We start from the raw sequence: 14,556 nt of genomic DNA on the forward strand, positions 1-14,556 counted from the left end.
TAAGAAAATAACTTCCTACAGAATTTGCCAAGTAAAGATAAAATGCAAAGGAAGAGACGGGAACTCAAAATACCACTGAACAGCATAATTGGTCACGTGCATCTGTCTGAATCAGAATTTTGGATAACACTGTCCCCATACAAGGGCTGATCATGCTCCAGTTACAGTCTGTGGCAAGGCTACTGATTTCAGTGATGTACGATCTGGCCCCAGAGCACCACTCACTCCATTCACTACAGTAAGGTTAAATCTGTTCCTAGAGAGTTGTTCCAATACAACTATCATCCCAATTAAATACCTCCTCCTAAGTGAAGCACACAGCATAGGGACAGAAGAAGAACTAGAAGAATAAAGAATTCCATCAACAGAAACAGCTGAACTATTTTAGGATCACTTCTGCGTCACATGGTTTTACTTTCAGACAGAATTTGCCACACAAATTCCTTGTCCTCCGAGTTTGAAAAGTTCAGGATATCCAACAGCCAAAACAGAAGGTCTGAACAGGAAAACAAACATCCCCATAAATACAATAGTGCTACAAGGCTACTGTTCTTACAAAGAGCTCAAAGTAAGTACACCCAATAAACTAATGTACTAATGAAGGGAACAACAGAAAATATCAACCCAGTTTAGAGGGATGGAAACTGCTGAAGTGATTGAGCTTGGGACTGAAAAGAAGAGAGGTTGTAAGGTCCTTCTAAACCCATACAGACACCATCTGGCTCTATCCTGTCATGTTACCTCCAACACAAAAGAACCCTCCTGGGAAAGGCAGTGAGGAAGGTAGAAGAGGAAGGGGCTGGGAAGCAGATATCACATCACATTTGCTTTCTTTTCTTTCTAACCTATACACAGGCCTTGGCATTACAACATCTTCAGACTGCTAAGCTTCCTTGGGGAGTTAAGGTAGATAAGACAGAAATTACAGCTCCCCACCTGTCAACATAACAAGCTTCCATTTTGCCCAAACGTCAGTGTCCAAAAAGGTGAACATTTTCAAAGGCACCAAAAAGGCATTTCAATGGTTTTTGGGCACTTAGCTTCCCCTTGTGTCTTTGAAAGCCTCCCCCTTCATTAACACCTTGATATGAAATAACTTTACTCCTGCAGAATAAAAAATCATTTTGAACAAGTGGATCTTTGTTTCTATGAAGTTTCCATCTCAGTTCAATGAAAAAGGAAAGATTTACCCCCATTTACCTGTATTTTGTATTCTCCATGTTTTTGTAAACTGGGTATCAGGAGGGATGGACTCCCCTTCTCCTATGGTAACATCTTCAACGAAGGACATGGAGGGCACATTGATGTTCGGACTCTCAAAGTCATAGTAGGCTCCAATGGCTGCTTGTAGGTTCCTGGAAACCAAAACAGAATGCAGCCTTAAGTACAGACCCATTGAATCAGGTCACTCTCAAGGGTTTATATATTCCATCTCTTAAAGCTAAACAAAAAAATTAAAGAGCATTAGCTCCGTTAGGTTAATTTTGAAGTACAAGGTCTTCTGATCCTCTGGCTGTATGGGATGGATGAAGCACAAAAAAACATGTGTGATTACTCAATTCTCAAGACCAAAATGGTATAATTGCTGGATTGCTAGGATACAGGCCCTGATGCTTTCAAGATACATGGTTAGACACAGAATGGCAGGAATTCCAATCAAGGAGCCTATTTATTTACTGCTGACAGCATACTCAATCCTGAACACAGTCCCAGCACCACGGAGCTTATTATCTATTTCAGACAGAGTGTACTTAAGATGCAGTAGATCAGGTGAGGCTATGACTACACCAGAGAGCTTAAGTGGCACAGCTGCACCTGCACCCAGCTGACAGAGAGCTCTCCCATCGACTTAATCCACTCCCAACGAGTGCCAACATAGCAATGTCAACATCGGTGCTTAGGTTGGTGTAACTTATGTCACTCGGGGGGGTAGCTTATTCACATCCCTGAGCTACGTAAGTTATACCAAAATAAGTGGTAGTATAGACAGAGCCTTAGGAAAGAGATGATTAAGAGATTGACAGAGGTCTGTAAAATCATGAATGGTGTACAGAAAGTGAATGGTGAATTGTTATTTACCCCTTTGCACAACACAAGAACTAGGGGTCACCCAATGAATAGACAGCAGATTTAAAACAAACATATGGAAGTACTTCTTCACACAATGCACAACCAACCTGTGGAACTCATTGCCATGGGGCATTTGAAGGCCTAAAGTATAGCTGGGTTCAAAAAAGAATTACCTAAATTCATGGAGGATAACTCCGTCAATGCCTATTAGCCAAAATAGTCAGGGACACAACCCCAGTGCTCTGGGTGTCCCTAAACCTCCAATTGCCAGAAGCACCTGATACTGGCCACTGTTGGAAGATAGGATACTAGCCTAGATGGATGATGGGTCTGACCCAGTATGGCTGTTCTGATGTTCTTTTTAAATAAACAGGGTTGCAAAGAGTTACCTATCATCAATCTCCCCTCATAATGGAAACAGCCCACTAGACACACGCCCCGCAATACTAGCTAACTGCTTAAGGCAAAAGGAGTAACTATCTTATATGAAAATTAGGTATGTCTGTAAAAGCTATCTGGACTGGGGGGAAGAAGGGATAGAGAGCTTAGGTTTAAATACATGTTAGCCACAATCACGGCTGCATTAACTTGCATCCTGTTTAAGTCATGGATAATGTAACCAATGCATCAGGTGACACTGGAGGAATGTCCTGCAGGACATAATAGGTAGTTTTAGGCAGTCAAACAGGTTAAGGATTTTTTTTTTTTAATTGTTAGGTTTTACCTAGCACAGAGCAGACTTTGATCATAATAGCCACCATGCAAGGTTTTCACTGACACACAATCAATGCATTTTATACTATAAGCCATTATTCAACTCTAGGCATTTTCTACATAGGAAAGATAGGACTATATTTAAAACAGCCAGCTCAGTCAAATGTTACAGGAAGGGTGCATGTCACATTAGCCAATAAATGAAAACAAATGCTTGGTTTTATGTCATCAGATGCCAGTTGCTTATACACTGAACAAGATCTACATAACTCACAATGGAGCTGTGCCAAGAGGTTACTGTTCACTCAACTGGTTAATACCATGATCTAGACTTCAGTCTTCTCTGAAATTTCTTCCCCACATTACCCTGACCCAAGGTTAAAGATATTACAGTAGTCAGATATGGTACTACCACACACAGCTCTTCCTCCTCTCCATCCATAAACACACAGAGATAAATCTCCAGACATCCTAAAATGTCTGATCCCAAGTACGCAGCACACAAGCAATAAAACTATTACACTAAGATTAAAAAAAAAACCAAGGAAACAGAAGACAGATCTTGAGGGAAAATTCTTCAACAAATCTGAAAGCAGCCTGTAGTATTTTGTTCTCTGTTTGCTTGGCTGTAAGCATACTTCAGAGGGTAGTGGGGCTATTTGTGCATCAAGGCCCCCTGCCAAGTCTCTTCCCATCCCTGTGTCATATTTCATCAGCTTGCTTTGCCACTGTGAAACAATTCAGAGTCTGCTGCAGCATTTAATAAAAAAACCCACTGAATAAGACGCAAGAAAAGTAGACTTCCTGTCCCAGTGTGTCCAGGTATCACGACCCCTCCCTCCCTGCCTGCCCGCCCCCACTCCACACAAAGAGTTGGGTTTTGCTTTGTTGTTCTAAATGCTCGGGCAGTCGCAACAGACGATTCAAGGAAATTTATAGAGACTAAGTAGAAAATGAAAGTAACAATATAGAAAAGTAGCAAGAGAATGACAACGCAAATCTCCAAAGTTCAAGCAGGAGAATGCTTCGACACTGAACTGCTTCAAGAGAGTCTACTGTGAGACAGTGTGGCATAAATCATGCACTGCCTGGTTACACAACCAGCAGACAGATTAGACAGCAACATTTCCTTGTTGTCTTTGTCTTTTGGGAGACATCAAATGGAGTATGGGCTTAAATATGATACCTCTTCTTTTGGGAAATCACACCTTGCACCAGCCAATGGACACACTAGGAAACCATCTGAACCTTGAACTACAAAACCACAGGAAACCCTGATTCAGTTCCCCACCAATAACCCCATACCTCCAATTCAGTACCAGAGACATTTACAAGCACAAACTTTGAAAATCAGAAAAATACTTAAAAGCAGAGATCTGCAGATATCCGTGGACCATGTTTGCAGATCAGATGCGGATACAAATTTTGTATCCACATAGGACTCTACTTAAAAGCTGATTTTCATCTCTCCTCCCGAAAATCACTTCACTGGTTTCAAGTCCAAACAAGCACATTTGAAGCCCTGCATGGTGCCATCTCTTGTCTAAGTTTCTGTCCTCCCTCCCTATTACTATTTCTGTGTATCACACCAGTGTGTGAAGCACTTTAGAGTCAGGTACAAAAACAAGGCCCCCTCTCTGAAGCATTTATGATCTTACAAACTCCTGATTTATGCATTCAATCCTGCTATCCCCTCCCACTTACACAAACCCCTTGACTTCATTCCTTCGTCTATGCTGCCCTACATCTGGTGCAGAAGCCCTCTTCCAGTGTGACAGCCCACCTCACTCTTCACTAAATCTCTCCCCAAAACTCACTACTCACCAGGCCTTCTCCTGCCTACATGACAAAGTTATATATAAACTAATAATAAATGTGGAACTGTTAAGACAAGTTCTAACTTAACCAACATAATCCACATGAGTAAACTGTCACAGTTCCAGGGTTAGCTGCTTTGTCAGCTTTCTGGTCTCGCTGAGTGCATCTCCTTCAGTCCCTGGGCATTGTGCCTTTATGTATCTCAGGTGGAATCACACAATCCACCCACTCGTAGATGGGGCCCAAGGCTACAGTACCCCATGTGCTGACTGTGCTTACTTTGCCAGTCCAACTGGGTTCAGCACCTGCAATTCTTTCCTTCGGGAGCCTGTAACCCATGGTGAAAAGAGTGACCAGACAGGCTTAACTACCAAGTTATTGCTGAACAATAGAAACAAAGAATTTCAAGAAAAAGGATTTTAAAATAGAACACTCTACACAAATCTATCTTGCACAAACGTTTACAATCCCCTGATGGTAACTTAGGCTGGCCTAATTTCTTCAGACACCCCCAGGCAGCGTCTGTTTCATAGTCCCCCAAACAACTATACGCTCTCAAGAGAATGTTTTTTTTAAACCTGCCAGGAGTTCTTTTCATCTGTCCTGGTTCAAACCAGTTTTGTAGGCTAGCTAGAGAGGAGGAAAAAGCTAATAGCCCTGCCACTGTCCCTTAACTTCCAAATGTTTCAGAAGTTTGGTTTATCGCCAAATTAGTCAGGCCAGCTAGATGCCTTCCTTCTCATGCCCATCTCTTTTGTCCAGACTTTGGTAAGATTGTAAGCAGCTCTTACCTTCTGTCACTTTAGGCAAATGTGTGGTGTTATGTTAAGTATGCACGTATATGGTACTTTTCAAAGCACATTTACAGATGTTAATTGAGCTTCATTCTCCTTTGCAAGGTAGGCTACTATGATCCCTCTTTTCCACATGTAGAAAAAAAATAGGCAAAGGAGGTAACTTGCTTAAGGCCACACGGAATGGGTAGCAAAGCAGGGAACATAATAGAAGTGTCATGATAACCAGTCACCGGCTGTAAACACTGCTATTTTCTCACTTGAGTCTCTATCTTCACTACCAGGCTCATTTCTAACATAGCGAGTGTCCTCCAGAGAAGAAAAGAAAGGAAAGTTACCTACATTCTCTCTTACACTACAGTTGTAATCTGGATATCGGTGTCAACCTTCTCAGCTTCAAACTAGGTCAAGGGCAAGCTGAATGGGAATGAACTGTGTAGTATCTATTAATTATGGGCTTCCAATAATACTCTGCTCCAGTCACCAAGCGAGGTCAACATGCGGAAAGGCACTTTGTTGCCATAAACTCAGCTTCTGAACGAGGGGTATGAACTGAAGGACAGTATACACCCTCTGGGTTAATTTTACTCAAATGCATTCTGTCATGTTTTAAGATTTCATAAGGAAAAGTTTCACAATGGGGAATAAAATATACTATTGCTAAAGTGACTTGTGAGATTAATTCTTGTCTGTGAAGTGCTCTGAAATTTTTTGATGAAAGATACTATGTAAATACAGATCAGAGCACAAAGATATTGTTCAAAGTTAGTGATTCATCTTCATAATAGATCAGTAACTCCAGAAATTTACATACTGATCTTTTATTGGCTTCTCCCCATCCCTATAGCCACACCACCATCTAATTACCTCTAGCTAACAAGAGTATGAAAAACAAGTAAATCACAACCCTTACTCTTCCTACAGAAAAGCAGAGCAGAAGAGTGATGCAAGAATAAATCAAGAACTACAGCATGGAGTATTAGATCCAAAACAACGTTATACAGAGGCACTTTTGCAGCCTTTCTGAATTCTTCAATAATATAGCTGCTGTGAATTTTCTTTTCTTCTTTTCAGATCCTTGCACAAAACATCACTGGGAACTGCAATGCTCACCTAGGTGCTTCATGTGAAAACAGGTAAGAGAAAATATGCAAAAGAAAGAAATAGCATAGAATCATAGGACTGGAAGGGATCTCAAGAGGTCATCTAGTTCAGTCTCCTGCACTCATGGCAAGACTAAGTATTATCTAGACTAGACCATTCCTGACAGGTACCTGTCTAACCTGCTCTTAAAAAACTCCAATAATGGAGATTCCACAATCTCTCTAGACAATTTATTCCAGTTCTTAACCACCTTGACACTTAGGAAGTTTTTCCTAATGTCCAACCTAAACCTCCCATGCTGCAATTTAAGCCCATTGCTTCTTGTCCTATCCTCAGAGGTTAAAAAGAACAATGTTTCTCCCTCCTCCTTCTAACAACCTTTTACATACTTGAAAACTGTTATGTCCCCTCTCAGTCTTCTCTTTTCCAGACTAAACAAACTCAATTTTTCCAATCTTCCCTCACAGGTCATGTTTTCTAGACCTTTAATCATTTTTGTTGCTCTTCTCTGGACTCTCTCCAATTTGTCCACATCCTTCCTGAAATGTGGCACCCAGAACTGGACACAATAAGTTGAGGCCTACTCAGCACAGAGCAGAGAGGAAGAATTACTTCTCGTGTCTTGCTTACAATACTCCTGCTGATACATCCCAAAATGATGTTTGCCTTTTTTGCAACAGCATTACACTGTTGGCTCATATATAGCTTGTGATCCACTATGACCCGCAGATCCCTTTCCACAGTACTCCTGCCTAGGCAGTCATTTCCCATTTTCTATGTGTGCAACTGACTGTTCCTTCCTAAATGGAGTACTTTGCATTTCTCCTTATTGAATTTCATCCTATTGACTTCAGACCATTTCTCCAGTTTGTCCAGATCATTTTGAATTTTAATCCGATCCACCAAAGCACTTGCAACCCCTCCCAGTTTGGTGGTATCCGCAAACTTTATAAATGTACTCTCTATGCCATTATCTAAACCATTGATGAAGATATTGAACAGAACCGGACCCAGAACTGATCCCTGCGGGACCCCATTCATTATACCCTTCTAGCAAGGCTGTGAACCACTGATAACTAGTCTCTGGGAATGGTTTTCCAACCAGTTATGCACCCACCTTATAGTAGCTCCATCTAGGTTGCATTTCCCTAGTTGGTTTAAGAGAAGGTCATGTGAGACAGTACCAAAAGTAGATGAACTATTTCTCCTTCCTCAGTAATGGAACTCTGTAACAAGTTACCTGGGGTTGTTCTGCTCCTTACTACTGATATGCAACACCTGCTGTTTACTTTATTTGCCCCAGCTGCTGGAAAACTGGAGCGATGCTACTGAGACTATGATCCAAATAGGAAAACTCACACAACTATCCTGCTGGTTCTCAAACAGCAGATTCCTCAAAGGGATATCCTTGAGAGAGGGACAAGGAATGGGAAAGAAAGTATCAGAAAATCCCAAGTGAGAGAAAGCTAACATTAAATATTTTTACCAGGCATAAGATGTGGTGGCTAAGTGGAAAGACACAAGATGTTTTATAACACTGGATGTGTGAATCCATCACCAATTGGCTCGTGATAGACACCATTCTCTAAACCCACATTTTGACAAGAGTTACAGAAATCTTCACTCGACTCCTCTTTCAAAAAAATCAAGACTATAGGAATGTGTGACTTTTGGGGAATTTGGATGATCCACCACACACACACACACACACAGAGGAAGCTGAAGTTTTTAGTTTAACTATTTCACGTTATAGCTGAAGTAAAGTAAAGTTTCCTGATTAGCACTCTCCCAAGAATTCTTATCAGAAAAGCAAAATCTTTCAAGGTCTCTGCTGCAAATAGCTGGTTCCAAATACCAAACTGGGTTTTCCAGACAGGGCACAGAAATCTACACTGATTTTCTGCAGAATGAATGGCCCAGCTAATAGGCAATATGTATGCTGTACCCTATGCAGAGACAGTGCAAGAGAGGGAAACAGACTATGAAAGATTTTATGTAATTCTCACTGCTCTCCACACATGAAAATAGTGCCAATCACTTTTCTTCAAGGTGGATAAAAAAATGGATTTTTAAAATCTAAATTAGGTTTATTTTTAAAAAGAAAAATATATGTATTTAAAATGATGACAAGCCTATATTAAGACCTACACGTACTATACTAAAATCATTTAAATCAATTTAAAAAATCAATATTAAGCAAACACGTTTGCTGCCAAAGTTGTAAATAAAGTCTAACCACTGATCTGGTGGAAGTCACTGGCTAAGCAGCTGAAACCAGAGTTTGTTAAAGTGCCAAACCAGCTTCTGACAGCAGTAGACTCTTTTGCAGATGTAGAGAAAGTATTTTCTTCATTTCAGTTCATTTAACTAGTTCAGTTCAATGAATAGTTCATTCAAAGTTGAGAAATTGATTAGAAATTGGAGGAAAGACTAGAAGAGTAAAACAATCTACGAATAAGAACTGAGTAAGAAAGGATGTAACCTACTAGTTCTAAAATCATGAAGGATATGGTTACTAGAAATAGGCTACGATTTTGTCAGAGAGGCCACGGAACCCGTGACTTCCAAAAACCTCCGTGACTTCAGCCCTGACAACCGGGAGCCGAAGGGTCCTGCTACCTTCCGCAGCAGCAGGGAGTTATGAGGTACACCCATCACTTGATGCAGCGGGCCCCCAAGCTCAAAGCCACCATGGGCCGTGGCCGTACCCCGGCAGCTCCCCGGCTGCCACAGCGGGGCAGGGAAGTGGGAGGCACACAGCTCTCAGCCACCCTGCAGATGCTCAGCCCCTTCCCATTTTCTAATGGATATTTTTAGTAAAAGTGAGGGACAGGTCAAAGGCTTCAGTGAATTTTTCTTCATTGCCCGTGACCTGTCCCTGACTTTTACTAAAAATATCCATGACAAAATCTTAGCCTTATCCAGAAACAATCCATTCACTACATTAACTACAAATACTAATACCTTTGTTTAATAAATGTTTTTATATGCAAAACGTGTCTTAATATACTCACTTTTTTCCTAAATATCAGCATGTTTGTCGTAGTTTTATTAAGTGAAAAACAATTTTAAAATGATATTTTTGTCCATTTTTAACTGAATTTTTAACTGAATTCCAATTTCCAGCCAAATTCCAATTTCCATCCAAACTAAGCCAGTGAATACGAACTGAATCATCCACAACTTCCTAACAATATAAAAAATGTAAAAGTCAAGAATGTGAATAAATGCATATTAAATGATATAATTGCTTAAGTGTAGAATATATAATATATCCTGATTAGCAAATAGTAATAGCAAGTTTAGTGTAAAGGCTATATTAAGTTGCAAATTAACATGTTTTAATGGTTACCAACCAATGAGAATCAACCTTTTAAAGAAAATAACTGAAGTACAAATGAAAAACAAAAATAAAATTGATTATTTGAATCAAGGTTTCCTGCTTGCTTATTTAAATCATGATTAACATCAGTGATTTAAATCAATATATACTGCTTTCCTTTAGGAAGCCTGTCTAAAAGTACTAATGAACACATGTATAGTTTAACCATTATCTATCACCCCACCTGCACCAGGTCGAGCATTTTATCTTGCCAAACAACGGAAAGCAAGCTCAGTGACAGAATCAATACCATGACATTATGAAAAAAAGACACAAAAACCCACACAGCCATCCCCAGCAGCTGAACCGTCCTAAGCAGGTGGTCAGAAGCTTTAAGTGTGGGGGAAAGTATTTTGAGAATGTCACAGTGGGAATCATTAGCTACTTGCGGCCATTAGAAATAGGCAATAGCATCAGAAGAGCAATACACTTCACAGTGTGACAAAGATAGATCAATGCCCACAAGTGTGCAAAAGACTCTAGTAACACGAGCAGCTCCTCAGTTATGCCTCCCATCTATAACTGTCTGCATTAAAATAAAGGAGTATAAGCTACAGAAACAGAACAAGTTCAGGCATGTATTGCAACTCAGCTGGGCTAAAATGATAGTACCCTCAATTCCTTCCACTATAGTTGTCTGCCTCCACTTCCATTTCACACCCACCCAATTTTTCAGAGGTCTACAGCTCAACAAGTAAAATTATATGGTATGTCAATCACAAGCTGGAACTTTATTTTTTAAAAATGGCAAATCATTAGGTCAACTCCCTGAGGTATGAAGGAGGAAAGAAAATTCAGTGGTTTGGGATCTTTTGTACTTTAAGTAAAAATTGCTTAAGATGGCCTTTTGAGTAATCTAACCTATGGTCTCATGTTTCTTACTAATTTCAGGGTGTGTGGGTGTAGGGATATGTGGAACCATTGATACAGAGATATAATAAACTAGAAAAGTTAACGGCTAAGCAGTGTATTTCAAAAACAGTTTAACTCAAAATAAAGGATTGAGTAGTTGAAATATCTTCTATTACACATACTGTCAATAGAACTGACATTATACTTACACCCTGACATCCTGTTATCTATGGCTGAAAACTGCTGTGGCGTTTTGGTGATAGCACTTCAAGGGGTATAAGGCCTATTACAGGCAACAAAGTGACTGTGTAGAAATAACTGTAGCTTATTAAAAGCTTCCAAGTAACTGTATTCAGGTTAAGTCACAACAAGAGTTTTCTAACAGCATCTGCAAGCTCAGCCAGCAATCTGGAAAAACTAAATACTAGTCTTGTGGCTTCATGAACCAACAGACAATAAATGTTCTTAAATAAGAATGTGTTCAGCAGCTTATTGACCTGGCCAGAGTTGAGAGAAAATACAGTTCACTAAAACAGGCACCATATATTGATTCTGCATGTCAGACAGTAATAAGAATATGGCTTTGGTCACTATATTACCCAGAGGAATCTGAAGACACAAGAAGCAGAAGTGGCGTGCATTAAGAAGGTGCTTGTTTTTAATCCTATCACTTCTTTAATAAAACTCTAAAGAGCAGCTGATTTGTTGGAAATTTTTCAGAAGGTGGAGAGAAAGGGAAGCATTTTGAAAATTATTCTGCCTCATATTTCTTGCCCCTTGTTCTTTATTGCAAACAATACTAGCATGGAAATGAGGTCTGAGCATCCTGAAAGCCAAGAAGGGAGAAGAGTCAGTAAAGGTGCTACACAAGGACAATACCTAGGAGTGATAGGATGAAATTATTAGAAATTTACATTGAATATTGGGGAAAAGTTCCTGACAGAAGTATTAGGTTGTGGAATATTTCAGCAGGTGGTGGGAGTCCCACTGTAAAAGAGACTGGACAAAGCATTGACAGCAGGGGGCTTCACACTTTTTCACAGCTTGAAAACTACCACAACTGGCCACATGAATGGGTGACATAAGGTAACTGAGTGATGTGAGTGAGGTAATATTTATTGGACCAACCTCTGTCAATCACGAGCTGGAAGTTTATTTTTTTTAAATGGTAAATTATCAGGGAACTAACATGGCTACAACAACACTTCACGCAACAATTAGGAAAGTGTATATTTGTAATTGCCTTTATTTCAATTTGCATTTATCTTTTTGGAAAAGGGAGAAATCACAGTCAACTTCATTTCATCCCCTCCTTCCACCTGATCTCTCTCAGGTGGGATATGAGAGCCAACAGATTGTAATCAGCCAGCTCTCCACAGACCTGCTAGCATGTATTCCAAACCAGTTTTGGAACCTCTGCATTAGACTATTTACTCTAGTGCAGGGATCGGCAACCTTTTAGAAGTGGTGTACCGATTCTTCATTTATTCACTTTCATTTAAGGTTTCACATGCCAATAATACATTTTAACGGTTTTTAGAAGCTCTCTCTCTATAAGTCTATATATTATATAACTAAACTATTGTCATATGTAAACAAGGTTTTCAAAATGTTTAAGAAGCTTCACTTAAAATTAAATTAAAATGCTGATCTTACGCCACTGGCAGGGGGCTGGAGGGGATATACCCTGATTCCACCCCCTTCCCCAAGGTCCCCAGAGCAGAGAGCGCGCTGTGGCTCCACTTTTACCTCTCCCGCTCTGTAGCAAGGGCCGCCAGCTGATCGGCCGCAGAGAGGGAGAAGCTTGCCTGCCCTGCAAGGAGAGCGCGTCAGGCCAGGCAGGATTTTTAGTGGCATGCTGATGTCTGCCGGGGTCAGACAGCAGCGTGCCATTAAAAATTAGCTTGCGTGCAGTCTTTGGCGTGCGTGCCATAGGTTGCCAACCCCTGCTCTTGTGAACAATCTTGATTGGTTCAACAGCCAGTGGGGAGAATAGTGGGAATGGGCTAGATCGGGGTAGGCAACCTGCGGCACGTGAGCTGATTTTCAGGGGCACTCACACTGCCCGGGTCCCAACACTGGTCCAGGGGGCTCTGCATTTTAATTTAATTTTAAATGAAGCTTCTTAAACATTTTAAAAATCTTATTTACTTTACATACAACAATAGTTTAGTTATATATTATAGACTTATAGAGAGACCTTCTAAAAATGTTCAAATGTATTACTGGCATGCTAAACCTTAAATTAGAGTGAATAAATGAAGACTCGGCACACCACTTCTGAAAGGCTGCTGACAAGACCTATTGGGTCCTCTAGTCCAGGGGTCAATCTCTAATTTCTATAGACCTATGATAACAACTCATCTGCTCCCAATGCTTATTTCTTATGTTATGTCATTCTCTGACAGAAGATTGACTCTTTTAGAAACTATCAGGATGATCATACACCAAGGTCTCTCACCTCAGATGGTGCAGGAAGCATCTGAAATCAAGTTCTCGGATTATGTTTCATGCAAATATCCTGATTAAAAAACTAGACAAGAGATATAACATGATACCTTAAGAAGTGTCTGCAAGTCCTTTTTCCCATAAGCGTTTACTAATCAAATATCTTAGACAATAGATACATGCTCTCAGCAAAGTAGATTGTATCACATCTTGCACACTTACATCTGAAGATTATTTTATCATTTTTAAAGACTACCACAGTAAAGGATGAAGGAAATTCAACAAACTCCTTTGACAAAATAATAGTGAGAATGGACAAGTGATTTCAGTTACTATCAAAAACAAGAACACAAGACTTAAAATGAAAACTCAGGTATTTACATAGCACCAGTTGTAAGAGGCTGTGATCTTCCACTAAACCAAAGCTGTGTCCAGCCGACTGCAGTCAATAAAACTGTCCGCTTGACAAAGTATCTGAGCACAAAGACTGCTATAATGCAGAGGCACAAATAGAGGTAAGGCTACATATTCAATCTCACCTTTCACATTTTCTGACAGAGTTTTGTATATGGAATTTCCTTGTTTTTTCTCTTAGGGGGAAACATTCTCCCTCCAAGTGTATTCTTTCCACTTACACACACATCCAAGTAACAGGATATAAAGCTCCATCATTGAGGCAAAAAGCCAGCTATACACCACTGACACATCCTAACCAATTTCCTAGAGTGGGCACTTCCTCTTAGAGTGCCACTTTTGTCAAGCATGCATCTGTCCTAGGAATGCAGCCTAAGGACCCATGTTAAGAGGCAGCATTTGGACTCCCTCTTAATGTATCCTGACAAGCAGTTTTAGTGTCTAAGAGAACAGCCGCAGTGGGATAAAACTAGATTTTCATTCTGAATGGATACGTAAACTATGCGGTGTGATGCTATATGTGAAGAGAGAGCACTCGGCTGTGCCTGACCAATACCATCTAATTAGTTTGCAAGGGGGAGTACCTTTCATACTGTGAACACAAGGGCATAGCAACATATCTACAGCCCACAGTATGGGGTGATTGAGTTGGTTTGGAGGTTCATCTACTTTTCTTTCCAGAAGGTTCCAGATGGTTGCTCTAGGCAATTGCTTATCCGAGTTGAGATCTCTCTTGTATAGGGTATTGTGGGCTTCTACCATGCTACCCCTCCTTTTCAATACACACACGAGGCCGCTACAAGAGTTAGTGAGTTGGAAAGTACAGCAACTTCTTTAGTTGATTCATCACACTTACCTCTCTCTTTTTCGCTCTCTCACTTGACTAGGCTGGAGCAAATGACCCAATGCCTGGATAAGTGCTAGCCGACTATGGTGCAATGTCCATTAGGGAAACCACCA

General features: G+C 40.4%; 1 protein-coding gene across 2 annotated transcripts in view; it reads right to left on the reverse strand.

The window, feature by feature from the left end:
* Window positions 1-14,556, reverse strand: part of ILRUN (inflammation and lipid regulator with UBA-like and NBR1-like domains) — a 56,480-nt gene that overhangs the window by 34,466 nt on the left and 7,458 nt on the right. For both annotated transcript variants that reach the window (XR_012665728.1, XM_048826356.2), the window contains exon 2: window positions 1,201-1,355. Coding sequence is in view for 1 of the 2 variants with exons in the window: in XM_048826356.2 (XP_048682313.1) it covers window positions 1,201-1,355 (155 nt within the window). In the remaining variant the exon portion in view is untranslated. The remainder of the gene's footprint in view (window positions 1-1,200; window positions 1,356-14,556) is intronic.

Source organism: Caretta caretta, chromosome 21 (genome assembly GCF_965140235.1).
Source record: "Caretta caretta isolate rCarCar2 chromosome 21, rCarCar1.hap1, whole genome shotgun sequence".
NCBI classification, from domain to species: Eukaryota; Metazoa; Chordata; order Testudines; family Cheloniidae; genus Caretta; species Caretta caretta.